The sequence below is a fragment of the Alexandromys fortis genome, unplaced genomic scaffold (assembly GCF_014885135.2).
Source record: "Alexandromys fortis isolate MF-2015 unplaced genomic scaffold, M_Fortis_MF-2015_v1.1 scaffold_13, whole genome shotgun sequence".
In the NCBI taxonomy this organism is placed as follows: Eukaryota; Metazoa; Chordata; class Mammalia; order Rodentia; family Cricetidae; genus Alexandromys; species Alexandromys fortis.
In genome coordinates this window covers 7,581,639-7,608,563 of record NW_026067908.1, presented here as the reverse complement: position 1 = coordinate 7,608,563, position 26,925 = coordinate 7,581,639, and the positions used below count along the sequence as shown (strand labels likewise).

Below are 26,925 nucleotides of genomic sequence, written 5' to 3'. Positions count from 1 at the left end.
TATATATATCTCCAAATGAAGCCAGGTTGGAAATCTCAGGAAACGAATAGGCAAAATGCAACCGACATGGGAAAATATTCCCTCTGTGATCAGCCCAGAGCAAAGGTTTAGAATGACATGGCTGAGTCTCTTCTATGGTTTCTTGTTTTCCCCCAGAAAAAATATTTGCAAATATTATCTATATATATCCTGCCAACCTGTGTAAGGTGAGATAGATTTTTACCATTTTCTTTTTATATATAATGAAGTGGAGGCTAACTGCCTCACGTTGCTTGAGAAAAATACTACTTATTAAATGCCTACTGTATGCAGAGTAAATTTTAAGTCCAGGATTTGATTACACCTACATTAACTATTAGAGATGAGGTATTTTAAGTCTCAGTCTACAGAGGAAAACCAAGAATCAGAGAGACTCAACGATTCCGTCTGGATTGCTGCCGAGGACTAGAGTGGTCATTCCCAGCTAGACACATCAGACTAGTACTAACTGGCTTTTCCCCTGTTCCAACTCCTTTACTGGATTGCAATGGTATGAAAAAGAGGTTCCACGACAACACAGCCCACTGCCAACATCACAGTATCTTTGTCCCCCAGCAGAGGAGCCCAATTCCGCAAAGACCTGAAGCCCACTTACTTGTTCACTTTCTCTTGTGCGGTTACCCAGGGATACCATGGCATCAAAGACAAGCCAAAGAGAACAACGACAAGCATCTTATGCAGAAGTCACCATCTAGAATTGATGTAAAAGCAGAAAATAGCCTACTTTAGAAGTTGCAGAAATCTCCAGGCTGGAACCCCAAACACCTATCAGATGTTTAAAATGATCAGAAGTTCCTCAGTTCCCATTCAGTGTGATTAACCAGTAACCAAGGTATCGATTAGCTAAACACCTTCAAAATGGCCCCAAGCCCTTTAGCCCTGTTTTGGGAAATCCCCACGTGGCTAAGAAAAGGTGATATTTAACTAAAATCAGTTTAGTAAAGAGTTTTCCTTCCAGAGACAGACAAAATGCGAAACCAAGATGCAGTTGCCGGAGTCCCAGGGTTTCCTAGGAGCTCCTGAGTCAGAATAGTCTGTTGTTTAAGGCAGCAGCAAGGCTCAAGGCTCACCTAGAACATCAGCTCAGATGCAGGCATCTAGGAAAGTATGAGAATATTAACAGTTTCATGGAGGTTCTGCTATACATTACCAAACATCTGAGAATGCATGAGATTCACTGGACTTTCTGCTCTCAATTCAACAACTGAGTGTTCTCAAGATCCAGCCTATTTATTGTCTCAAGGGGACCAGATGTCTCAAATATACATCTTGAGAAACTCTCTCTGGAATGATAATGCCAATCATGGCCAACACATCTGCACTGCCGATGCCGGACCTGGATATAATCTCCCACTCTTCCAGACATCAATTAAATCAAGTAAATAGAGATGGACAGAAGATAGACGAGCAGCTAGGCAAAAGCTATTAAATACTACTAAGTGATAGGCACTTCAAGTCTTGTATTTAGTCTCCGATCAAGAATTCTGCCACATGAGAAGTACTAAGTCCGTACTGCCATTGAAGAGGGAGCTCAGGTCAGTTAACTAGCTGGCTCAAGGATGTGCCGCTGTCTTGCTATGCTTGGAGAGGTGTAAACTGGTTTTAGGATTAGCCAGTTGTGTCTTCACTGACCTCAATAGGGAGACACAATGACCAGCTTGAATGCCTGAGAAATGCACATCTGACTCATATATGGAAACTCCAGCGAGGCTGCCAGTAGTTCCTCCTCTCCACTTCTCAGGGGTTTAGGCAAAACTTGGCAGATGTGAGCCCCAGCTCTGAATGCTGGAAGGACCCTAAGACTGTGTCTGTCTGTCTGTCTCCCACTTCTCTTCAGTTCTGAGGCTGAGGTCTTCTTAGCCACAGTTCTTCCGAGTGTATACATTTGAAAACTTTCCTTTCTTCTTTTTTGCACCAGAAGCCAAGTTGGTATTTTCTGTACTATGTCTACAAATGTTACATCTGAACACTCGGAGTACTGTATCTGGACCCCACCTTTCTCCTAACCTTATTGTATGAAAAGTTCCTGTCTCAGACATGCAGATTTCCCTGGGACTGGAACTCAGAGTCCCCAACCACTTTCATAGGTTTCTTCATGGGGAACAGACCTCCCAGAACACTGTCTTCTTAAGTAGGCATGTCATTGGTCACTTGGCAATGCCCAAGGGTGCTTGTGATTGCCCCATGGGGGACGTGCTACAGGTATCCAGTGGATAGAGTCAACGGATGAGGCTAAACATCCCACAATGCACAGGGATCCCCACTATAAACAAAGACATCTGACCCTAAGTGTCAATAGAACCTATGTGGGAAACACTGTCTACAAGAGTCCGGCCTGCCTTCTTCCTTGGAGTCTTGGGTTTCTCTTCTTTTTACGCATATGTGATCATGACATGTTCTTTTCAGAACAACTCCCTCTTGAGGTTTACCAGATGACTATTCATTCTCCTTACCCCAAACCTCAGTGACATTCAGGATTCCCGAAAGACCTTAGTCACCTCTCTCTGACATCCTCCAATGTTGGCATTTAAATTATGTTGCCTTACTCAGTAATGTTTCCCCCTTCATGCTTTACCCACACTACCACAAACCATTCCCCCCACCCCAACAAAATCTAAACTGACTCCTGGTGGGGCCACCTTTCTCCTCTGTCCATATCAGGGCTGACCTTATCTTCAAGAAAATGGAATCTGACACTGCTCTCCTGCTCCAGGGTCTTCTGTGGCTCCCAGCTGTCTATGAATCAAAAGTATAAACTCCTCCCTAAACAGGATCCCACCCAACTTTGTATCCTTAACCCACCACCTCAAGCATTTTAGTGTCCCTCTGGTACAATCTAGGTCCCTCCTGCCTGCCTCTCACTTTGCCACTGTAGTGACATTGTTCATCTTGCCTCTTCCGCCAGAACCATCTTTAGCCATCCCCCATCTTTCTGTCAAGAGGCTTCTCCAAGTCAAGACCAGCGTGGATATCTGTCAGGTGGCTTCAATTAGAAGTTGTTGCCTTGTTGTCTAAGCCTCATAAACATGGCAAGAGTGTTGGAAGGGCCTTGCTGGTCAGAGGTTGCAGTCTATCATGGCCTGGCAGCTTTCTCCAAGACATGACGACTCCCACCCCCTCAGCGAGACTTCCCGCTCTCTCCCTGCCCTATCTAAAGAATATCTCTAGGCCTGAAGGACTGACCTTATCTGAAAGCTGTCTCTAAACCTGGGTACCTGAGTTATCTCTAGGGTGACTCTTCACACAGTTTCCTGCTAGAAGCTTTTCCCCTGCTGCATATATGGTAACTAAGATTTATACTAGGAGCTTTGCTGTAGGACCTTGCTGCCCCTAACCCAGTCTTAGGACAGGAGTGTGCCACTGAACGCAAATTAGGGTTATCCTAATTTGCTCCCCAGTCCCGTATGTTTTCTGTACTCTGGAATAAAGCTGAGTTGATTCACCAAAGTCACCTCCCAGAGGACTGTCTCCATGGTATCCACAGCTGTCTGAACCCTGTTTGCCACTTCTGTTCCCCTCACTTTCATGGACCAATGTACCGATGATCCTGGGGAAGAAGCAGAACCACACAAGAGCACTTTAATTTTTCTCTATTGTGTTAGAATTAGGGTTAGGGTGTGGAGGCTCTCTGGAAAGTAAACCTTACCTAGGGTAAGGTCTATACCTGATTTTTCCTTATAATCTCCAATGCCACTCAGTACTGGCTCTTCAACAAGAACTATTGGTGCATGGTTATCAAGTGATCCATTAAAATAGATGGTTTTCATGATACTCACATTTTATCATTTTACCTTCAAAATTATCTTCTCTCTCTCTCTCTCTCTCTCTCTCTCTCTCTCTCTCTCTCTGTGTGTGTGTGTGTGTGTGTGTGTGTGTGTGCACAAGCACATGCCACAGCACAAGACGGAAGTCAGAGAACAAATTTAAGAAGTTCTCTCCTTCTACCACGGGTCCTGAAAGTTCAATCCGGGCCTTTCACAACAAGCTCCTTTACTTACTGAGCTATCTTGCTAACCCCCAATTCCAGAATTCTCTGGAAGTCAGAATAATTGAGAACTATGGAGTACCAGGCCCTGTACCTGCCACCTCCCAGGACCCCAATTCTCACAGCAGCCTTGCAATGCCGGGAACCCTAATGTAGTTTTGGAGATGAAGACACCAAGGTTTCGATAAAACAGATCGGCTACAATCCCTCACAGAATGAGTCTGAATCATGGATGTATAGACTCTTTCAATCACTGAACCTGGGATTGTTTAGGTCTAGTTGTTCAACTATAAGGTGCCATGCCAGGCTAAGGCTAGATCTTCCAGCACCAAGTCTGAACCCCTTCTCCATTTATTATGCATTAGCAGAAATGAATATTATGTCTAGAAGCAAAGGAGTCAAAATAAAATGGATCACGGATGAAATTAAAAAAGAGATTTGGGACTGTATAGAATTGCACACTCCCATAATTCCAGCATCCAGGAAGCTGAGGCAGGGGTGACAAAAATTCCAAAGCAAACCTTGAACACATTAAGAGACCATATCTCAAAGAAGAGATGCGGGGAGACCAATGGAATTGTGCTACGCCTCTAGGAGAGAATGTGTGTAGAGAACTGGGGTGGGGGCCCCCATCTGCTTCAGCCAAAATTTTCTAAGATGAATGGAGAATGCCAAAAAAATATGTTAGGTTTGCATATTTGAATTTCACCTTAATTGTAGCATCAGGCTGTCAGTGACAGTTGTAAACGGTTATGCAGAATCAACAGTAAGATGGTAATTCATTTTGAAAATGCATCGCCTGTCTCGTAAAAACACTCTTCACTATTGAAATCAGCCTGTGAGTTATGGCCTCGGAACAGAGCATGGCCCGGGTTGCCTCGTGCGGCTGCAGCCATGACATCTGGGCTCGTGCTCTCGCTGGTAAGCCTTTTAAAAGTTCTCCAAACTGGGCCCACAGTTGCACAATCACATAGGAGATCTGAATCTGCATACCTAATGTGAAAGGAAGTGATTCCCTAGGGTAGGAAGACCACAGCATTAGGCCAGAAAGCGCTGCTCACCAGGTACTATCTCCTCGCCTTGGCTTCATCATCTGTAAAACAGATAAAAATAATGTTTTCCTAATAGGACAAGATTAAACACCAAATGAGGGAATCTGCTCACAGCCGGGCACTTTGAACAGCTGTTTCTGCCTTGTTGAAACAGTGACTCCCAGTCTCCGTATCTATTTTTCTTCATTTATATGCATGGGAGATTTCCTTCGAGCACAGAGGCTGGGGGGGGGGGGGGCAGAGAGCACGGGGCTGCCAAAGAAACCGTCAGAGGAGGGTAGAATGTGGGAAGTTCACACCTAGGCACCTTGGACTGAGTCTGAATCCCCGAAAAGCCAGATGCTTCCAGCACGCGCTGGAATAATAATTCCAAGGCCAGGGAGAGCGGGTCCCACCCCCATCTCTGCCTAGGTTCTGAAAGTACCTCCGGGGTTTATGGGTGGGAAGAACTCAGAATGATAACCTCAGCCTCACAATGGCTGCAGCAAGTATGCTTTTTCCCAGGACCATACTACCTGGAATCAGTGTGGATCATCAAGCACACAGCTTTATGTGGGGGTTCACTGGTGCTGCTGGTGAGGTTTGTGGGTGCACGTGTACCAAAATATACTAATTTCTCGATGCACAAGCCTCCAGAATACCCAACCCAGTTCCTGGCACAGTCTGCAGGCAGTAAATGAACATGCCCTGCCCACTGCCTTCCTACTTCCTCTCTCCTCCTGTAGATCCCCTGTCTGTGATATCAGATTTCTTCCTGACTGTCTCACCAGTTCCTGGCTGTAGCCAAAAGACCTTAGCCATAGGTTTTCCACTGGAAACGAAGTGGGGCTGGGTTAAGTAATTGGTCTCGATCAAAAGCTGTGCACTGGAGAGGCTAATCCATGCCTACTGCTACCTACTTCCAGGAGAGCTTTGTATTTGCATTTAAGGATGTGGGGTAAGGAGTCAGTGTCTGGCTCACAACAGTAGAATTAAATTCTCCAGGAAGGGAGTCAGCATTCTAAGTGGCCCTGACCAAAGCTGGGTGGTCCTTTGGGACATCCTCTTTGTATTCCTTTCAGAAGCCCCAGCTGGGGACCATTCATTCAGGTGGGCCTGTGCTCTCAGTCGGCGATAGGAGACAATGTGAGGGTTGCCGAGGATCTGACCGCCTGACCCAAACTGTGTGCGCCATTTCTGCATTTCTGTTCAGCATCTGTGTGTTGTCAGCATAGGGCTGATCGTGCTCTTGAAAACACCACAGGCTCAGGGCTCTAGAGATGGCTCCCCAAGCACTGACTATGCAAGCATGAGGACCAGAGTTCAGATCCCCAGCACCCATGTAAACGTTGGGCTGCGTGGTGGTCTGACTGGAATCCTAGTGCTCAGGAGACCAAGGCCGGGGATGCCCGAAGCAAGCTAGCTCAGTGGACTAGTCAAATCAGTGAGCTCAGGGCTTATGTGAGAGACTTGGCCCCAATAAGGTAGAGAGCGATTGAAGAAGACACTGCATGTCAAGTTCTGACCTCTGTATGTGCATTGACATGTGCACTAGCCCTCACATACATGTACACCCCACACATAGGCAAATATGCATATGTATACCCATGTGCACATATTCTGCATGTGCAAAACTATGAATCATAAGCTTTAAGGCATGACCAATAATGACTGAATGGACTGATTACTCAGAAGATGAGTCCTGAGGGGCCTGCCCAAGCCAATTCCCTTCTCCACCCTATCATGCTTAGAGATAGACTGCACGTGGCCATGGGTCAGCTACTGCACTGACCCCATCCAGGGCTGGAGTTAAACGCTGGTGGGCACTAGAGATGAGAGGCACCGCCCCTGCCTGTCACAGGGTCTTGTGGCTGGGATCAACAGCAAGCACCGAGCTCGGGGAATCTGTGATCTGGGGAATATGTGTGACTGGACTTTAGGGGAGACATGGGGAGAGGACTAGGAAATTGTTTGATGCAGCTTTGTTTTTTAGACAAAGAAAAAAAAGTAGAATATTCTCGACATTCTAGACAAAGGAAGTCACATTGGTGAAGCCAGGAGTCCAGCCAAGGAGGGATTCTCCCTGCTACATGGGTAGAAGCAGACCATACCTGAGCAGAGATGGCAGCACAGGCGAGATTCTTATTAAAGGGACTGTGGTTTGGCGCATGTGCCTTTGTGTGACAACTGAGGTGAATGCTGCCCCTGAGGATATGAGGACAGCCTTGAGAAACGGAAGCTCTGCCATCAGAGATGGCACTTTGCCCTCCAAGAGCCACAGAGGATGCACTGGGGGAGGGGGACTGAGGCTGGGGACAGAGAGACCAGCTTTGAGACTGACTAGCAGGCCCAAAGGCTGTGCCCCTGCCACACAACGAGAAGTCTTTCTGGGGAGAAGGACTGGAAGGATCCAGACGCTCTGGAGTCAGGGACCTCATCCTCACGACGGCCTGAGCCTGGAGCACATTAAATGTTTTCACTCACTTCTCTGAGCTTCAGTGTTCACACCTGAGAGCTGGCTCACCGCTACACTTTCTTTGTCTAAATGTTCAGGATTCTCTATATCCTGAGCTAGGAAATCCCTTTTAGAACTGTAAAGCCGGCAGAGGGAATATATATATAATCACATCATACACATAGTACACACACACACACACACATACACACACATTTTAAGCCATTCACGTCTCTCTGAATACTTTTATTCAACATTTGTCTTCCCGTGAGGCACTCTGGGCTGTCTATCTATAATTAGACTTGCTCCTCACTCATAAGCCAGGCTGTGTGGAGTGAGAGACAGCACCGGATTAGCCCAATGTAAACAAATTTGGTCAGTCCACTTCTCACCCGTCAGGGTTCTAGCTGAGTGGATTTCAACAGCTCCTGGCGAGTGTTAATGCCATTTACGAACACGATTGCAAGAAGAAAAAAAAAAAAAGCCGGCTCCGTGTTTTGGTAATGCTCTAGGCTTCGTGTCAGCAGCTTCTTTGTAAGACAGTACGATGCCCAGGGTGGGGTGAGGGGCAATAGAGCAGGAAGGCAGTACGCAGAACCTTCACGTAGCTAAAGACAGCAGGTGTAATACCAAGTTTGCAAAGCAAAGCATGCTAGACTACTCAGTATTTTTGTTTGTTTTGTTTTGTTTTGTTTTGTTGTAACCTTGCATAAGTCCCTCTTTGAGTCTTGGGTATCTTAAGTATCTTGACTGTAAAAATGAGACTAAGGACACCTGCCTCCCAGGCCAGCTGGGAAGTGTAACCGAGGCCATCAATATCCATGACAACCTTAGGCGGAGCTCTGTGGGTGAGGGTCATGACTCAGTCTTCCAAAGCAAAGGGTCCGGAAATCAGGACACACGCGCAGAGGACTCGGTATCGGCAGACCCACCTCTGAGTCCTAGAAAGTAGGGAAGGGTTTGGACCAGATGCCCATTGCCCTAGTTAGCTTTAACTGTTAGCTTGCTGCAGCCTGAGAAGGGAACAGGGGGATTACCTGGATCCTGCTGGCCCGTGGGCATGTTTGGGGGGATTGTCTTGATGGTTAATTGATGGAGGAAGTCTCAGCCCATGGTGGGAAGCACCATTGCCTGGGCAAAGAGTCCAGGATTGTATAAGAGAGCTAGCTGGACATGACCCCCAGGGAACCAGCAAGCAGTGTTTCTGCTTCAAGTTCCTGCCCTGGTTTCCCACAGTGACGGACTGTGGTGTGCAGGAATAAACCAAACAAACCCCATCCTTCGCAAAGTTGTTTGTGGTCAGAGTGTTTTCTCCCAGCAAGAGAAAAATTCTAGACCACCTGTGACATGTTCTGTGATGAAGGCTGCCGTGAACTGGCTGCAGATACCCAGTATCTGAGGGCAGAAAGAAAGGCACAGACGTTTTATCGAGCACAGTCTTCCCATAACCTATGTGGTAGCTTTAGATGGGAAACCCTTTCCACATACAGAGAAACTGAGGTTCAAAGAAGAATTGAAGAAGGAAAAGAGAATTTGAGATCAGGTTAGACTGACTTCAAAGTCTACCTATGGTTCCTGTTTGGGGCATAGCAAAAACAGTCATACCAGATTTAGATGAGGAAAATACATAGTAATCTATAAAACAAGAAATGACACATTTAGAGGTTACTGCTGATCTTGTGGGTGCAGCATCAGGGAAGATGATACTTTGTAACAAATGACAAAGTATCAGCTCCCCACCTTGCTGTGTCCCAGCACCATGAACCCAGCCTGGAACCACGCGGGCAGTCAATATGCTGGCTGATAAATGAGTGAACGAAGCTCACAGATTCGCCATCGCCGCTCAAGCCTTTCTCACTGATCACAAAAAGTCTCTCACCAAAACGGTCCAAGGGATTTGCACACTTTTGCCGAAACAACTATTTCTGTTTCGCTGCTCTGTCCAGTGGCTGGGGTGCTGACTTCATATCGAGAGCTGACAAAGGACGCTAACAGGCTTCGGGGCTACACTTAGCAGAAAGCTCAGTTGAGACTAAAACCCCACCCACCGCCTTCCCTGGCCTCTCCTTATATATACAGACGCTCTTCACTCGGGCATTTAGCCAGGGCTTCTTTCCTACATACCAGCTTACCCCAAAGAGAAGTCTGTTGTCATCACGGGGGCTAAGCCCAGGATCAGTGTGGGAAGGCACAATGGAAAGGCATGAATATAATGTCACTGCCAAGAAGGCTGGGGCAGCAATTGAGAGTGCTGGCTGCTCTTCCGAAGGACTAGGGTTCAAGTCCCAGCACCCATGTGAGGGCTCACGACTCTCAGGGGAGTCCGGCTTCCGAGGGAATTGTGGTACAGAGACATACATGCAGACACAATAATCACACCCATAAAATAAAAAGTAAATAAATCCTCACAAAGGCATGGCTATCAAAAAGCTGTCTACATTCCCTTTCTGGAGGAGCAGATGATGCTGATTTAATGTGTGGAAGGCACTTAGAAAGGTGCCTGGCACTTAGTGGGCACTGCCTAAGTGTTAGTAATAGCTAATTACCGGCGGTAATTATAGCATGCTGTTATCAACATTGTGAAATTTCTTACTGCAAATGCTTTTAATTTACTGACTACAGTTCTGCGACAGCCCTCGAGCCCTGCACACACATATATAGGATGGAAAATGTGCACTTGTGTTTGTGGAGCAGAGTTGGGCAGAAAAGACAAAGATGGATCCTTTTTCCTCTCCCCCCCTACTCATTTCTTTTTGTTGGATTACTCTTTTCTCTTTTTTTTTTTTTTTGGTTGGGGACAGGGTGTTCGAGACAGGGTTTCTCTGTGTAGCTTTGGAGCCTGTCCTGGCACTCACTCTATAGACCAGGCTGGCCTCGAACTCACAGAGATCCACCCACCTCTACCTCCCGAGTGCTGGGATTAACGGTGTGCACCACCACCACCCAGCTCATCTCCTGGTTCCTAAAGGCAGGAGTCTTGCTGAAGTAGCCAAGCAACCAATATCAGTGGGGACCATGGAGTCATCTGGCTAAGACAAATAGTTAAAATACAAGACTGAGTCTACCCTCACTACTCAACGTGACCAAGGAGCCATGGCATTACTAGTCAGACACGGGAAAGTTGATTTAATGCTGGAGCCTAGCTGGAAGCACTGTCCAGGGAAGAATGGAAGCCATGTCTGGTTTGTGGCCCCAGTTTGAGGTGTGCAATAACCCTGCAGCAGTTTGTAGTTCTCGCTCCCTGAAAATGCCGCTGCTGTCCTCATTGCTGTCACTTCACCATGCGTTCACACCCGGCCACTGACAACCGCAAGCACAGCACTGGTCTCCATACGGCTCCCTTTCCGTTGAGGTTCTTCCTTCCTCCATGCTTTGCGCCAATGTATTGTGTGTGTGTACCTGGTTCTTGCTGCAGACAAACTCCCAATGATATCAGTATACATAATTTAAGCCTACGAGTCTCGGAGCTTACAGAAACCCTCAAAGATTGTTAGTCAAGTGGAATCAGCAGTATTACTGCCGGAATTAAAACTGTTGATTGCAGCAGCAGTAACTGGGATTTTCTGAACGCTTTCTCCATGCCTGCCTCTGTAGAGGTGTTCCGCATGCAGCTCATCCAAGTCTCAACAGCAGGTTGGTGAGAACATTGTGCTTCCATGCTCCCAGTGACAGCAAGGCAACGTCTGTCTGTCCCTGTCTCTCTGTGCTCCTGGAAGAGAGCAGCAGCTGGGTGGCTATTTACCCTGTTTCTCAGGTGAGAAGAGGTTCACATAACACAGAGCCAAGAAGGGCCAGCATCAGGATTTGAACTCTGGTCTACCCACTGCTGAGCATGTTCATTCGGCTCCATCCATTTTCAGCAGGAGAGAACACACCACCCTGCTTCTCTGTCCTTTCGTCTACTTGGCCATTCTTGTCAGAAGTCTTGCCTAGGCGGGAAAAGGCACAGTAGGTAAAGATGCTTGTCTTGCAAGCCTGAGGTCATGAGTTGGAATCCCCAGAACTGACACGAGAGCTGGACATGTGAGCAGCCACATTTGCGACCCCAGTTCTCCTGCAGGAAGATGGAACGAGGAGACAGGAGACTCCCAGAATCCTAAGGGCGAGCTAACTTGCCATATTCAGCAGAAAAAAAATAACAAGAGACCCTGTCTCAAAGAATATGGAGAGACCTAAGGTTGTTCTCTGACCCCACACACACACACACACACACACACACACACACGGTGTGATGCATGTAAGCCTACGTCACACACACACAGAGACACATGCACACACACTAAAAGGTTTACCACCACCTTGGAGTGTGCTCTCCTGTGGATGAAATCTGGTGATTTAAAAGCAAAGCAGATGGAGTAACACCTCCTTAGACTCATCACTCCTCTGAGCCTTAGTTTCCCCCTGTGTACGTGAGGGTGACAGGACTTCCTTCTTAGAAGTCTTGTAGAGATCTGGGGAGGAATTACTAAGAAAAGAGACAAGATAGGGCACAGCCCATAATACTCCAGTAAATTGGGTATCTTTTTTATGGTGGCTTGGGACTGAGACATTTCATTATATATCTGCCTGAACCCCAATGGGGAGAGAGCACCCAAGGTCACAGTGGAGCGGCTGCACCCCACCTTGAAGCACCCTCCCCCCAAAAGATGCAGCCCTTTGGGCCTCCACTCAGCCAGTCCCTTGAAATGAGAACGAGGCTCCCACACAGCTGCCTGAGCTTTGCTTACACATCCCCCTTCACGACCGACTGAGCCCCGACACAGGGAAGAAACATTCCGTTGAATCATGTAAATCCCCACTCATCTCCAAATTGGGTGCCGGAGCGCCTCAGGGAAGTGATTTTACAACCTCACTGACTCCAGCCAAGGTAGGCTTCAATTGCTCTTGCAAGATAATTCAGCCTCTGCCTGCCCTGGCAGCAAAGCTGAGTAGGGGCTCCCTCCTTCCTGCCAGAGAGATGGCCCCTTAGGCTGAAGAGGAACAGCATCTTCCCCCAGCCAGAAAAAAAAATAAAAAAAAAAAAAAAGAAGAAGAAGAAAGAAAAAAGACCAGGCTTAAGCTGCCTTCTATGGCCTTCCCCGACTGGACAGTACTGGTGGAACTCCATCCTCACCTGAACAAAAGCTCTCAGAGAAGCATGGGTGTGGGGTGGGGGTTTGTAAGAACCAGTGCACTGGACTAGGAGGTCAAGGTTGCCTGGGTTTCCCCTCACCCCGCCAGGATTTTCAGAGGCAGGGGTTACGCTATGATGGACTGAGCCGTCCTGGTGCCTTCACGCAAGAAAACCCTTTCCAGCCTGCTGTGCCCCTGGGGAGAACTGTTATCTGTCCTTGTATGGCTGCCTTTTTAAAAAATTTATTTTCAAATCTGGGCCTCACAATAGATTATTCAACCCACAGCCAAGTGAGGTTGCAGGAAGCACAGGCATGAACACAGCCCTGGCCTCTGCTTGTCGAACGCCCCGGCTTCCTGAGCTGCCCTGGCTGCCTCATCATGGGTAACTTGGCTTCCAGGGATTGCTCCGAAGGATCGCTTTTCTCTCAAGTTGTTGGGAGCCCAAGTCATGGTGCAAATGTTAGAAAACAGGTTAGCAGCCTCAGCCCCCATCCCACTTCCCCTCGGAGGCCCCACGCCACAACAATTGTCATCATAAAACTCCGTAATTCCTCAGCGTGGGGACATGATTTCACACCACAGCTCCTTAAGGCAGAGCTCCCTGTCCACATTTCATAGCCTCAGAAGCAAGCGCAGTTGTCAGGTTGTCCTAGGGCATCCATGGCTATGCGGCAGAATTAGGACCTTAGTTCAGCCATCATGAATCTCTGCTGAACTCTCTGGGGAAGTCCTTCCCAGAGGAACTCATTCTCCAGACTTCCAACTGTATTCAGCTAGCATCCTCTGAGGACTCCACCCAGGGCTCTCCCCACCCAGGTCCTGAGCCGGTGGCTCAGCTCATTGCAGGGGCTGTGCTGAGTCATACTGGTTACTTTTCTTGTTTCCAACTTTTGCTCTGCAGACACCCCTCACCACCCCCCCCCCCCCGGTCTGGGTCCTGCGGTCGAGACTGGAGTAGACCAGCCTTTACAGAGAGCTGAGCCATGGGGAGATGTCTAGGGAACCTTAGTCAAGTAAAATCAGCAGGCCTTCTCGCCATGCAGCCGTCTTTATGAAAAGGATAACGCCCTGTTTCTGGAGTCCAAATGTTCAGTGCACATGGGTCAGTGTTCCTTTGCCAGAGGAAACCCACTGCCCATACTACCAGCCTCTGTGCCACCATGAGGAGCAGTGAGCACTTCTGTTCCATCAGTCACATCAGGGTAGGCAACCTTACCCAAGGCTGTTGTCATTGTAGCCACACACGGTCAGTTCTACATAATGACAAGTGGCTAGCCATGGCGCCCTCTGAGGACACGGGACAATCCAGTTATTAGATGCAGAAGGGAGGTCGGCTATTCAGAAAGTGGCCCTTAGGTAGAATGGGCGCCCTCAGCAACCTGGGATTGTCTGCAGACAAAATCATGACGGAGTGAAAACCCGAGTAACTAGAGCACTGAGGAGGACTAGAGGCATTGAAGGAGGCTGAGGGTTGGCAGAAAGAGAGGCAGAGAGATGCCAATAAACTGCTGGTTGGCTATGCCAATCGTGGGTACTGGGTGTAGGTCCAGCAAGCATCGCAGCTGATACCACTAGACTTGCTGCCTGCAGCTGCCTTGGTGGGAGGCATGGGATACTATTCTAGGATTCCCAGGGGGCACCTTCTGTCCCTTTTGCCAAGAGCAACTGCACAGCCAGCCCCTCCAGTGTGCCTCTTCCTCCTGGTGCTATCTACACAAGGCCCTTCATTATAACAAAGAGGCGCTGCCAAAGCTCCCGGCTCCACGCGGGTGGATGTGTGCATGGTAATTGGGTTAGTTGTGTTTTATAGACTCTGAACTGAATTGATGCTATGCTTTATCTGGGCACTGGGAAAACAAGGGGCTCTGTTTGTGTCTTGCCGACGCTCGTGGAGAGGCTGCGGCATCAGGCAACTGTCTTTGTTTTCCCATTACTTCCAGGTTATACCTTTCTGCTTGCTTTCTCATGATTAAAACTCACAAGATTTCCACTTAGTATATCATTAAACATTTGAAAGTTCCTTTTTGAAATAAGACAATAAATAAGTATTTACAACAAGATAATATACAAGTCGGGCCTTGGTGGAAAATAGTTCACACACAAGATTCAAATGGGGAATGGTTAGGAACAGGACCTTTTGGGGAGGTGTGGACTGGGTGGAGGAAGCCAGTGAGATGAGATCATGACCAGGGAGGGAGAGAAGGAACCATTACCACCAGAGGTGTTTTGGGCACAGTCCAAAGTCAAGGCACTGGGAAGTGCAAGGAGATACAGGGACTGTGTATGATCCACAGCACATTGAGAGGAGGGCGGGAGAGATGCTGTGGCCATCTTCCTTCACCTTGGGACCTCACACTGGGGCTTTCCAGCTGGAACCTGACGCCACCGTCCAGGCCATGGTTCTTCTGTCTCAGCCTTCCTGGGCATAGAGAAAGGCTGAGGAAGGTGGGTGGAGAGGCAGGGGAGGAAGTGGAGAATGGGCTTCAGAGATGAACGTGAGGCCTGAGGGTTGAACATGGTCAGATCAACACGCATACTCACACACAGAGAAGTAAGGGCGAGCTGAGATGAATGGCCAAACCCCTTTCTATGGGGCCTGAGCTGCCCCCACCTCGCGACTTCACGGTAAACCTTGTGTCCGGCTCCTTCCTTGCAGAACCATCCACTTTTCCTCGATTCTGGGCCTCTACCTTGACCCCCTAGAGTTCCAGAAGTGTGCAACGTGTCTGCAAATTGTACCTAATGCCTCTCACCTCCAAGTTCTTCAGATTCCAGTTGTTTAGTCTGTTTGGATTTCCGTGGTCCCAGAATGCCACAGACATGGTTTTGTTCGTACAAGACCTATTCTGCCGTACCTCTGTACTTAGCAAGAGCATGGTTTGCCCAAGTGGCTGGGAAGACAGGAGGGGAGCTTTGAAGACAATGGTTTTTTCTATTATTGCAAGCACTCTCCCAAGCATCCAGCTTTCCGCCAGAACAGTGTCTTTTGGTTGCAGTTCCTGTCACCTGAACCATAGCCAAGGAATAAATTGAATCTTTTTCTAACATAGAATATATTACTCTTGAAATAGTAGGAAATGTTGATAATTGCCTTTTATTGGACTCACAAATAATTTATAAGTTGGTCCGATTTTTTTTTAAAAAAAAAAGTATTATAATCTTAGATCTTTGGTTTTTTTCCTTGAGGCAAGGATCAGTCTCTAAAAATAGAAGCAGTGTAGAGATAGGCCTAGCTCTCCCCCTGGTGGTCAAGGTCTAGAATTGCATGTTCCGTAAATGGACCTGGAGCTGGAGGCTACATTTAAATAATTCCTTTTCCCCTAAGTACACAGAAATATTTGATTTATTCTTCCCAGCCATGTCTGCGTTACAGAGTACTTCTTCTTATAAAGTCCATCTGCTTTGAGAGTAAGTAAATGATCTATTCCTCATATACATTACCAGGAACAGCTTCCCTGGTTCTATCAAATGTCAGGGAAGCTGGGAGTTTCTTCAGAAGACACAGAGGAAGGAAATGCAAATTGACTGTCATAGGAGCAGGGCGGCAAGGTATTGAGGGGATGACTCAGTGTGAAGGTGTACGCAGGAGTGGCTCAGGAAAGTGGGGAGACAGGGACGGCTGTGGTGCTCGGCTTAGACCCCTGGATCCACTGACAACCTGTTGACGGCAGGATCCTGGCAAGGCCCTCCCTGGGTACAGCAGTCCCTGGAGAGACTATTTCTTCGTAGGTAGCTGGGGACCTAAGCGACAGTTCCAGATGGGGCAGAACTGTAGCCCTTCCTGACCTAACCCTCGAGCACCCGCTGATGGCTTTCACTCTGTGTGTATCCACACCAATGGCAATGGAGCATTCCCGGATATCAGGATCACAGAAGGAAAAGTGAGCTCTACTCTTCTTCTCAAGAATTTATTTTCTTTTTGAGATTATGGTAGAACTACATCATCCCCCCACCCCTTCCCCTGCCTCTGTCCCTCCAAACCCTCTTATATACCCCTCCTTGCTTTCTCAGTTCATGGCCTTTTTCTAAATTGTCATTTAGCAAATACACACATGTAAGTAAGTAAAAGTATCTCTCTCACACACGCATATTCCTAAATACATCACTACAACCTGCTCAGTCTGTATAATGTTATATGTTTTCATGGCTGGCCATTCAGTATAAGTGCTCTTACGTGTGGGAGTTACATTGTAGATGTATCTGCCGGGGCTAAGCGCCATACCTGTGCATTCCAATCATTGTGATGTTCTGTAACGTTCTCCATTTGTTGCGACAAGGAGTTTCCTTGGTGAGAAATGAAAACTATACTTATCTGTGTATGTAAGGACCAATGTTTATAATGGAGTTAAGAATTATGCTGGCTTAGAAAAGTCGCAATGGCAGGTTTTCCTTGGAGATCCATGACTTCATTAGCCCTGAGTGGTTGGCTAGGTCTCCAGTACTAGACATGATTTCCATCTTATTGAATCCATATGCTGTTACAGAGTCCTAACCTGTTTTGAGAGCAGAGAACCCCCCCTCCCGGGTACCTTGAATCCCGTGATTCCTCCGATTAGACTGACTTACATGACATGCTTACTCCTGAAACGATCAAGACTCAAATCTGAAGTCAGATTTACTTAAATCACACAGACCAAGAATGAGATAATACATTTTAGAAAGAAGGAATTTTTTTTAAAGATACATTTTTGACAGAAAAAAATTGTAATGCCTTAGTCACTGTTCTATCATTGACCAAGGCAACTCTTATAAAAGAAAGCATTTAATTGGGGGCTTGCTTACAGTCTTGGACGTTAGTGCATCATCATCATGGTGGGGATCATGCAGCATGCAGACAGACATGGTGCTGGAGACGTAGCTGAGAATTCTCCATCCTGATCCATAGGTAAAGAGAGGGGGGAAGGGAGGGAGGGAGGGAGGGAGGGAGGGAGGGAGGGAGGGAGGGGAGAGAAAGTTGGACTTGATGTGGACTTTTGGAATCTCAAAACCCATCCCCAGTGAAACACTTCCTCCGACAAGGCCACACCTCCTAGTCCTCCTAATCCTTTCACTAATACCACCACTCCTGGTGACTAATGAGCTTATCTGGGGACATTCATATTCAGACCACTACAGGTAAGTAGGAGGAAGAGGATACCAAAAATGTCAGCTACAGTTGGGATATGAAATGATGCATTTTCTTACATCAGGAAACAGGCTGTAGGGGTGGATGGTGGCTGTTATTTTTCAACCACTCTGAATCATCTTTTGGGAACCTTTTAGTTAACTGGGTGGTATGGTTTGCAACCTCCCCACCGCCAATGGTGAGTTTCCTAAAATACCCTCACATGTTGACTTCTTAAACTATGTTCAGATATTGACTCCCCATCTCTCTTGATAGTGTACGGCTTTTGAAAGAAATTCTCCTAAAAAATAAATACCTCTTTGATTCTTCTTTCCTTCTCCCTCAATTTGTGTATCTTTTGATTTTTGTGTTTTAAGTGCAAGGCACTGTGTAGACATGAAGGGTGGTGTCCAGCTAGGGGAAATCATAGGGTGCTCAATCATGAGGTCATCAGACCATTTTTTAAGCAGTTTATTTAGATACTCTAAGAGCCGCCTCTGGGAGCAGTCACCTAGAGGGGGATCTTCATATGCCCCCCAAGAGTCTTTACACTACAGCTTAGATTTTCTTACCATAGTTTCACCCCCAAAGTACAGTCCTCTGATACACTATGCATCTGTTTGGGGATTCCTGTCTCCTGTAAAGGTTTCCAAAGACAATCTATCTCTAAACAAAGGTTTTCCCCCTTAGATAGAGTAACATAGACAATTGTCTGTGAAGAGGTACAAGCATATCTTGAATCCTGGGTATCCAGGGTAAATATTAAAGTGTGGATATTTAAGATGAAATGTAGATTTTCTTTGTTTAATAGAAGAATAGAAGGAGGTGGGTTGGGATCAGAGTATCTTGTATCACCCCTTTCAACCCTTTGCAGCAGAACTTCAGGCTTTGTCTGAACTCTGAGTACCATTCAAAACCCTGCACATACAAGCATTCCCACATATACAAGCCACATGTGTACACACACACACACACTCTCACCCTCTTACCAGGCTGAAGTTCTCTCTTCCCCTGGGGAGACCAAGCTCTTACCAGAAAGCTTTGATGCAGTCCCCCTCCGTTTTCTCTGCTTTCCCTGGCTTCATTCAAATGATATGGCTTCCCTCAGATTCAAGCGAGTTCCTCTCCAACCCTCTGTCCTGACTCCTCCTCATTCACAGAAAGACCTTGCTGCCCTGTTTCGACTGTTTAGTTCTGTTTGTTTGATTGGCTCTCGTGCTTCTTTTGCAATGTTGTCATCACGTGGGCCTGCATTCTACTCTGTCACCCTCCAGCAGTTCTTCACCCCGCCCTGAGCCCTTTGGTCCAACAGATACCTCCCTGGTCACCTGAGGCTGCTAATCCCAGATCCCTTTGTCAGTTGAGCCCCGCCTTGGCTTGGTGAGTAGGAGGCACTGCCAGGAGACTGGAGGAGGAGAAAGGGAGAAGCCGGGCTCCCTCTTCTCTAGGAACCCTGGGGAGGGATGCAGGCTAACAGCCACGTGGTTCTGGTCTTCCCTGGATGTTTCCAGATCTCAGACTGATGAACCTCATTTTGTGTTGACACCTCCAGGCTCCTGACTTCTAGCTTTTACTTAGCCTCTGGTTTTCTTGTGGCTTTCAGAGTTGGGCCAGTTCTCTGTATGAAATTCCCTTTGTCGAACATCAAGGGAAATCTCAGTTCTTATAATTGCATGCTGACAGATAGACAGATAGAGCAGCTCCCTGCTCTCTCTAGTAGTATCTGGGGAAGGCTGGCTCAATCATAAAACCAATGGATGGATAAAAATCTCCACCATGCTTACCTATAATGGATGAATTTTCTATTCCCACTCTCTACAACCTTTATGGGTACACCAAAAATAGGCTTTTCTAACTCACTTTTTAAAAAAAAAGTTCCACTTTTTCTAGCTCAGTGCCCTGTTCCCCAACCCCTTGTTCAAGTTAACCAGCACAGTGTGGCATCTGCATCGCTGACAGATGGTCAAGACACCGAGTACAGAGCGAGATCATCAGATCAGAAATGCTTCAGCTCCACAGAGCCAAGGCTGCTGGCGGGGCCTGCAGCACAGTGGTGAAGGACTGGGTACCCTTCCGCTCTCCAGGTCTGATATGTGACTTTAGCCAGAAGGAGGCCAATTTACTGTTATTCCCAGAGCCCAGTGCAATTTGCACATGAAGGAAAGATGCACAGTTGTGGCCAAATAGACAGATTTGGACATTGGACCGGATGCTAAAATGTCCCCCCTGTGCTGGAGGCAGGCACATAGCCGGATGGTTGCCTTGAAGCTGCCCGAAACATTATTATATTTCCATGGTCTGGGCTGAGTAGAAGCCAAGCATTTGGAAGAGATCTGGAAATGGCTGGCAGTTTGCATTCCAGCTACTTGAAAAGGATCGCACAGCCCACCTTTCTGTGGCCCTCAACCCATCCTGTCTCTCCTGGGCTTGGCTGTCAAGGATGCTGACTGAGAAGACACATAGCCCTGGAGAAAGAACAGATGACTAACTCATCGGAATGAGGTCTCACCTGAAAGGAACACACTTGTGAGCTGGGCACAGGGGAAGGGAGTGAATGAAGAGCTGGTCCTGTCAGGTGGTGGTGCATGCCTTTAATCCCAGCACTTGGGAGGCAGAGGCAAGCAGATCTCTGTGAGTTTGAGACCAGCCTGGTCTACAGAACTGGCTCTGTACAGGACAGTCAAGGGTACACAGAGAAACCCTATCTCCAAACCTCTCCCTGCCAAAATAAGAAGCAGGTCCTGGTCTTGAAGACCCCATATGTGTGTGTGGGTGGGGGGGTGGACAGACAGGGGTAAAGGAACAAAGGCAGGTTGGTGGACGGAGCGGCATCCAGACAGTCCTATGTATCCCATCACAACAGTGAAAAGCAGGCGCCCTGTGTGAGAACAGCTGGGTTCCAGGCAGGCAACCCCTCAGTGAGACTTTCACATTCCTTCTCATTCATAGGGGGAGTCAGTGCCTGCCCCCCACTTGTCCAGGAACACAGCGAATTCATGTGTGGAAAGTCGTACTTCGTGCAAGAACATGGGTGTGATCACCATGGCCCCTCAGCAGCAGCAGCAATGAAGCTCATCCCACGACCCTGTGGGCTCTGGTCATTGTGAAGAGGAACTGTCTCATAGAAGGAAGACTGCGGCAGATGTTGTGATGCCTAGATTGGGGACAGTTGGGAAGCAGCCTTTGAAGACCTCGGGTGTACTACTAGCATGGGTGGATGGCTGACTCGAGGCTACAAACAGACCCAGTTCCATGGGACAGCTGCATTATGAGACGATGTGGAGGGGCCTGTGGGAGCAAAGGCCTCATGCAGTGGTCAGTCAACAGAGAGACAGCGTTTCACTGGCTCTTAGGGTACTAAGAAAGGCACAGGTGGGTGGCACACACGTCAGGAACGGCATTCTAGGTAGAGAAAAGAAAGTCAGGCAAATCTCTGGAGATATGATGAATCATGTCAGCCCAAGAATGAAGGCATCAGCTGTGGGGACTTCTGTAGCCAAGGCTGGAGCAGCTCCAGAGTCCAATTCTGAAGAGCCTTTCGTACGTGGGAAAACTTTGGACTTCGCCCCTTGTATGCAGGGTCAGATGGACTTTTCAGTGCACTGTGTCATGTTGGGTAGCTCCTTCCGCTCCTTCAGGCAATAGCCGCTGAGAGATTCCAGCCCACTGGGGCGTGGTCTCTCAGCGGCTACAGGCTGAAGGAGCAGAAGGAGCTCCCGCAACAGGCAGCTGGATACACAACACTGTGTCCTCAATACAAACAGCAGTGTCTACCTAACTCAATACCATGAGAAGCTACTCAAAATGATGTGTTGAAACAAATGAATAGGTCTGGAAATCAGGAATGTCTTGGACTTCTTGACTATCTTCTGTTCCCAAATATTCTCTTCCATAGTACTTAAGGATGTGCGTATCTATGTAAAGATTTGCCTAGGACCTAACTCTGGCTCCGTGGAGTGAAGACACTGTGGTTTTGCTCCCTTCTGTGTGTCTTGGCCTACTGTAGCCCACAGAGAAAATTAGGTAAATATTTGAATGAAAGAGGGCCTAGAGACATGGATGTGGGCGTGTACAGGATGCAAGCAGGAGCCAAAAGCAGGGAAGTCCTCTGCAAGGCTGGGTGACCAGATTCATCATGGAACTTTCAAGTTCAAAGTCTGCCACACTTCTGTGGCCCGCCCCACTTCCCCGTCCTCCCCCACATGCCATACCTCTGAACCAGGCCCTAATCAAACCCTGCTGCTCTTTCCCCTGAAACCTGGGGATTTAGTGCACTTCCTGCCTCCATGTTTATAGCATCCATGATGTAATTTGGTTCAACATATGTTTATATAGGTGATTAAATGCCACAGTGATAAAATGCCTTGGAATAAATCACTGACTTTCACATTCAGGTCCACCTGGCTAATGTCCACATGGACTGTCCCTCTGTGGCTTGAAGTAGCATCCTCTGCTCCAGAGTCAGTGGGAAACACATCTCATTGACAGAAGCCATCTCTTCCCTTCCCGGGGAAGCCCTTCATTTCAGTGATAAAAGACTTCCATCCTGCAGTCTGACCAGGGGCCAGCCAATCTGTCTCCTCCAGTCTTTCCATTCAGAATGAGATCTCTCACAGGGGCCTCGCTGCACCCCACCTCCCGACAAGCTGTTGCACTGTTGCACTGACTCTCGGCAGCTGGGGTCTGAGCTGATGACCATGCGGCTAACACGGCTAGTGAGCGGAGGATGTGGACATCACAGGAAGGTTGCTGCCAGGCCGACAGGTGACAGACCACGCTCCTGAAAACAGATGCCGTGCCTTCTATCCTCTTAGCCCTCTTAAGGTCTGTTCAGGAGAGTGGCTCCTCAGACTCAGGTCTTTGTCCAAGCTCTTCTCTCTCTAGACTGCCCCATCCTCAGTCACGTTAGGTCTGAGAGTTAAGCCTTGTTGTCTCTGTGAAGCCTGTCTTGTCTCTCTAGAGAGAGCTATACGGCCTCCTCTCTGAAGAGAGAGGAGGGAGAAATACCAGGTTCCTGTTAGCCATCGTCTGCTATGCATGGTTCTTTCTGTGCCTTCTAAAATTTCAGTTAACAGTCATGTGGGAGTAGAATCGGACTCCATTTTACAGACCACAAAGCTGAGGAGCAGATAAGATCTCTCAGTCAAAGTCAGAGCTGCTAAACAGTTGAATTGGGATTGGCAAAAAAAAAAAAAAAAAATACTATCTATGCTTTTTCCCTGTTATCCAGAGAGCACAGATCATATAGCTCTTATTCTGTCTTGTCGAGGGCAAGGATCTCTCCTATTCTATCTTGGTGCCTTTCTTAGCCACACCCTGGGCAGGTCTAGAGAGATCTTGGCCACAGGGCCAGATTTTTTTTTTTTTATTAACCAAGTAGATGGGACAGTGGGGGGGTGGGCATCCCACTGGCAGGGAGACCTGGTGTCACCATTCCTCTAGTATGTTGCACGCTAAATTTACAGTCTTTTGTCACTAGAGGGTCTTTATGTCTTTCCTGGTTTCCAGCCTCCATCGTGTGTTCCTGGTCTCCCCAGCTGGTCATCTGCTTCTGTCTTGAGGCTCACAAGTCTTCTCTGAGGGGTCTTAACAGTTGTCTGATGCCCTGGTCCCTTTCCTGGACACAGCAGCTGAAATCCATCTCTAGATGCCAGTGATTGTCTAAGTGTTTGACACCATCTTGCCCTTAAATCACAGCAGTTCCGGGGCCGTGAGCTTCTGCAGGGTCAGTAGCTATGCTATATAGGGCTATGAGCATTTGATGTTACCTCAGCAGCCAGGTCTGAGTTGGAAACCTGGCTTCGTGTCATATGGGCTATGTGACCTAAAGCCTTCTTTGTGCTCCAACTTATCCACCTATATAAGATTAGTAAGACTGACACAGTAAGCCTGTTGAGGAACAGGTATGGTACACGTATTAACCTGATACATTAACATGATACTGTAATAACCACGGTTATTCCCAGTAACCCTGATCATGTCAGTTAGCAGCAGTACAATCTGATCTTCAGTCGGTTCGTGCCCCACAGAGTTGGCTAACCCTACCCATGTCAGGGCAGTTTTCCATATCTCCTGTCCCAATTCTTCCCATCGCCTTTGTTTTTCCTACCAACCCATTTCAAAGTCACCGTGATTCAATAATGAATATAAGATGACTATACCAGTCAGGATAAGAGAGGCCATGCCACAGCAACAAACTTCCCCAAATTCTTAGAAACTTACACCAACAAAATGTGACTTATAGTTCAGTTAACAGATTCTGCATCACCGCTTTGCTTCGAGGCTCAGGGAAGCTGATGCACTGCTCAAGGATATGGCCCCCACCCCTGATTTTGTGACACCTCCACCTTAAAAAGATGTGTTATAGGATTGCTGCAAAGAGAAAGGAAGGTGGATGGTTTAATACCCACAAGTCATATTCTTCTCGTGTGCCTAAGACCAGGAGATAAAAGTGAGATACGGTGAGAACCAAGTATTTGGTCTCCCCTCCTTACTTATATTTATAGGATGGCCCACATAGCTCTGATATGTGAGGAAGGCTGGCTGTATCCGAGTACCCCCCCCCATGCAGACTCCTCAGCCCTGGGAATGGCTCACTAATCAGTATCACAAGCCCTGCCAACCTCAAAGGACACGACTCTGCCTTTATTTAGCACTCCATCCCAAACCTGGACCAAAAGTGTTTGAGGCAGAGTTGAAGTTAAAATAAAATATCTAACCCTAATCGGTTTTATAGCATGGTTGCAGGCGATGCATGAAGAAGCAATAAAGACTGCTCCTTTGTTTCCAAACACATTTTATAGCTCTTTAACTTGGGTCTTCTTAACCCCTTCCCTGAAGCCACAGTTTGGAGGCCGTCTTGCTCCTGCTATCTGGCAATGCCTGCACATACCTTCTACCCATCAAATATAAGTATGGCATTCAAGGGACCATACCAAAGGGAGGGAGGTATGCATGTGGGTGCTGGTAAAAGCCATGTCCACCACATCCTCAGAGGGAAAAGTGATTTTACCTTACAGACTTCAATAGGACTTTCTAGTGGGTAGGAAGTCAGCTTTTAAAACTATGATGCATAAGAAACATGCCAGTTGTTATCGTGTGAATGTTTGCGTTCTTCCCAAAATTCACACCGAAGCTTAATATCCCATGTGCAGGTTTTCAGAGGGCCTTATAAACTGTCTGGAGGGAGTGCGGCTGGGCCTTTTGGCCCTTTGTCTTCTGTGAGGATCCAGTGGCATTCATCCTAGGCAGAGCATGCTGTGCTAAAAACATCCTCTTGAGAGCGAAGGCTTGGCTCTGACACTTGTTAGTGCCTTGATTTCGGAGCTCCCCGTCTCCATGGCTATGATCATTAAAGTTACTCTATTAATAGATCAGTTGGTCTGAGGATTTTGTTTTCACAGCACAATGGATGGAGATATCAATTGACCTCCAGAGTCTGTGGCAAGCCCCACCATGTCGACATTCTAATAACTCCTAACCTTTAGGCATTGCCGTCATGTGGCTATGCCTTGAAGTCCCAATCCAAGTAAATGAGACCCAAAGAGATCTGGGAGTTCCCTGCTTGAGGTTTCTAACTAAGGACCCACTTTTCTGGGTGATGGAACATGGGAGTGATTGATATCGGTAATGATTTCCTAGTTGCCTAGAAGTCGAGAATTCCCCATCCCCTTGCCACAGGGGAATACCCTTCTTTGATCTCAGCAAGACAAGCATAGCGGAAAACATCTTAATAATTCATCTGAGTGTGCATACGTAATGTAACTGGCATTGGTGGAGGAAGGCAGTTTCTGTGCAAGAACCCAAAGGGCTACTACGTCCCTAGCTCTAAGCGGTACACCCAGTGCGAGACAGCTGCTCAAAGTCTCCTTAAATGATCATTAAAAGGAAAGCAGGGGCTGGAGCGGTATCGTAGCAATTGACGGGTGCTCTTGCAGAAGACCTAGGTTTGGTTCCCAGTACCCACATGTCGGTTCCCACCATCTGTAACTCTGTTTCTCGAGCACCCATGACCTTCTTGTTTCTAAAGGTACCGTGCTGACCAGTGGTGCATGCCCATACATGCACGCAAAATACTCAAACACATAACATACAAATAAATAAATTTTTTTAAAAAAAAAAGATTATTAAAAGGAAAGCAACTTGACTTGGTCATGCTTGCTTAACATTCTTCAAAATAAAATTTTAAGAGGCCTATAGTAGGGAGGGAGATGCTGGGAGGACCATGAGAGGAGCTGGAGAGGGAAACAGGGCAGTAAATACAATCATGTTTTATTGTGTATAGTATGTGTTGTGGTTTAAATGAAAATGGCCCCACAGACCCATAGGGAGTGGCACTATTAGGAGGTGTGGCCTTGTTAGAGGAAGTGCGTCACCTGGGGAGGGCAGGGGACTTTAAGATTTCAAATGTTCAAGCCAGGCCCGTTGTCACTCTCCCTTTCTACGGCCTCTCAGTCCAAGTATAGAACTCTCAGCTACCTCTCCAGCACCATGTCTGCCTGAGCACTGCGATGCTTCCCACATGACTGTGAGCCAGCCCCAATTAAATGTTTCCTTTATAAAAAAGTTGCTGTGGTCACAGTGTCTCTTCACAACAATAGAAACCTTAACTAAGACAGTTTGACATTCTCAAAACTAAAGAAAAATATTTTTATTAATTCTTTGTGAGTCCCATACAATGCACTTTAATCTCTTTAATCATATTTATTGTGCCTCTCACAATTTCTGCAAGATCTACCCCACCACCACCCTACCCACCCAACCTATGTCCTCCGGGAAAAAAAAAATTCAATCTTCTTTTAGTTAGGGTTACTGTTGTGGTAATGAAACACCATTGCCAAAAGCAACTTGGAGAGGGAAGGTTTTATTTGGCTTACACTTCCAAATCATAGTTCATCAGTGAAGGAAAACAGGACAGGAACTCAAACAGGACAGAAACTGAGATGGAGCAGAATCCTGGAGGCAGGAGTTGATGCAGAGGCTATGGAGGGATGCTGCTTACTGGCTTGCTCATGCCTTGCTCAGTCTGCTTTCTTTTTTTATTTTATTTATTTATTTTTGGTTTTTCATGACATGGTTTCTCTGTAGCTTTGGAGCCTGTTCTGGAACTAGCTCTTGTAGACCAGGCTGGCCTTAAACACACAGAGATCTGCCTACTTCTGATTGCTGAGCGCTGGGATTAAAGGTGTGTGCCACC

At 47.3% G+C, this 26,925-nt stretch overlaps 1 protein-coding gene and 1 long non-coding RNA gene across 2 annotated transcripts in view; both read right to left on the bottom strand.

Moving 5' to 3' along the window:
- Positions 1 to 821, bottom strand: part of C8a (complement C8 alpha chain) — a 56,843-nt gene extending 56,022 nt beyond the window's left edge. The window contains exon 1 of the mRNA XM_050136142.1: positions 635 to 821. Within this exon, the coding sequence (XP_049992099.1) occupies positions 635 to 711 (77 nt within the window). The 5' untranslated portion in view covers positions 712 to 821. The remainder of the gene's footprint in view (positions 1 to 634) is intronic.
- Positions 822 to 3,497: 2,676 nt separating this feature from the next.
- On the bottom strand, positions 3,498 to 18,900 carry LOC126498036 (uncharacterized). The gene is made up of 4 exons (XR_007590752.1): positions 18,762 to 18,900; positions 17,408 to 17,499; positions 5,018 to 5,117; positions 3,498 to 3,586 (listed from the first exon to the last, which is right to left on the bottom strand). It is a non-coding gene; the product is annotated as an uncharacterized lncRNA (long non-coding RNA).
- Between the last annotated feature and the right edge of the window lie 8,025 nt (positions 18,901 to 26,925).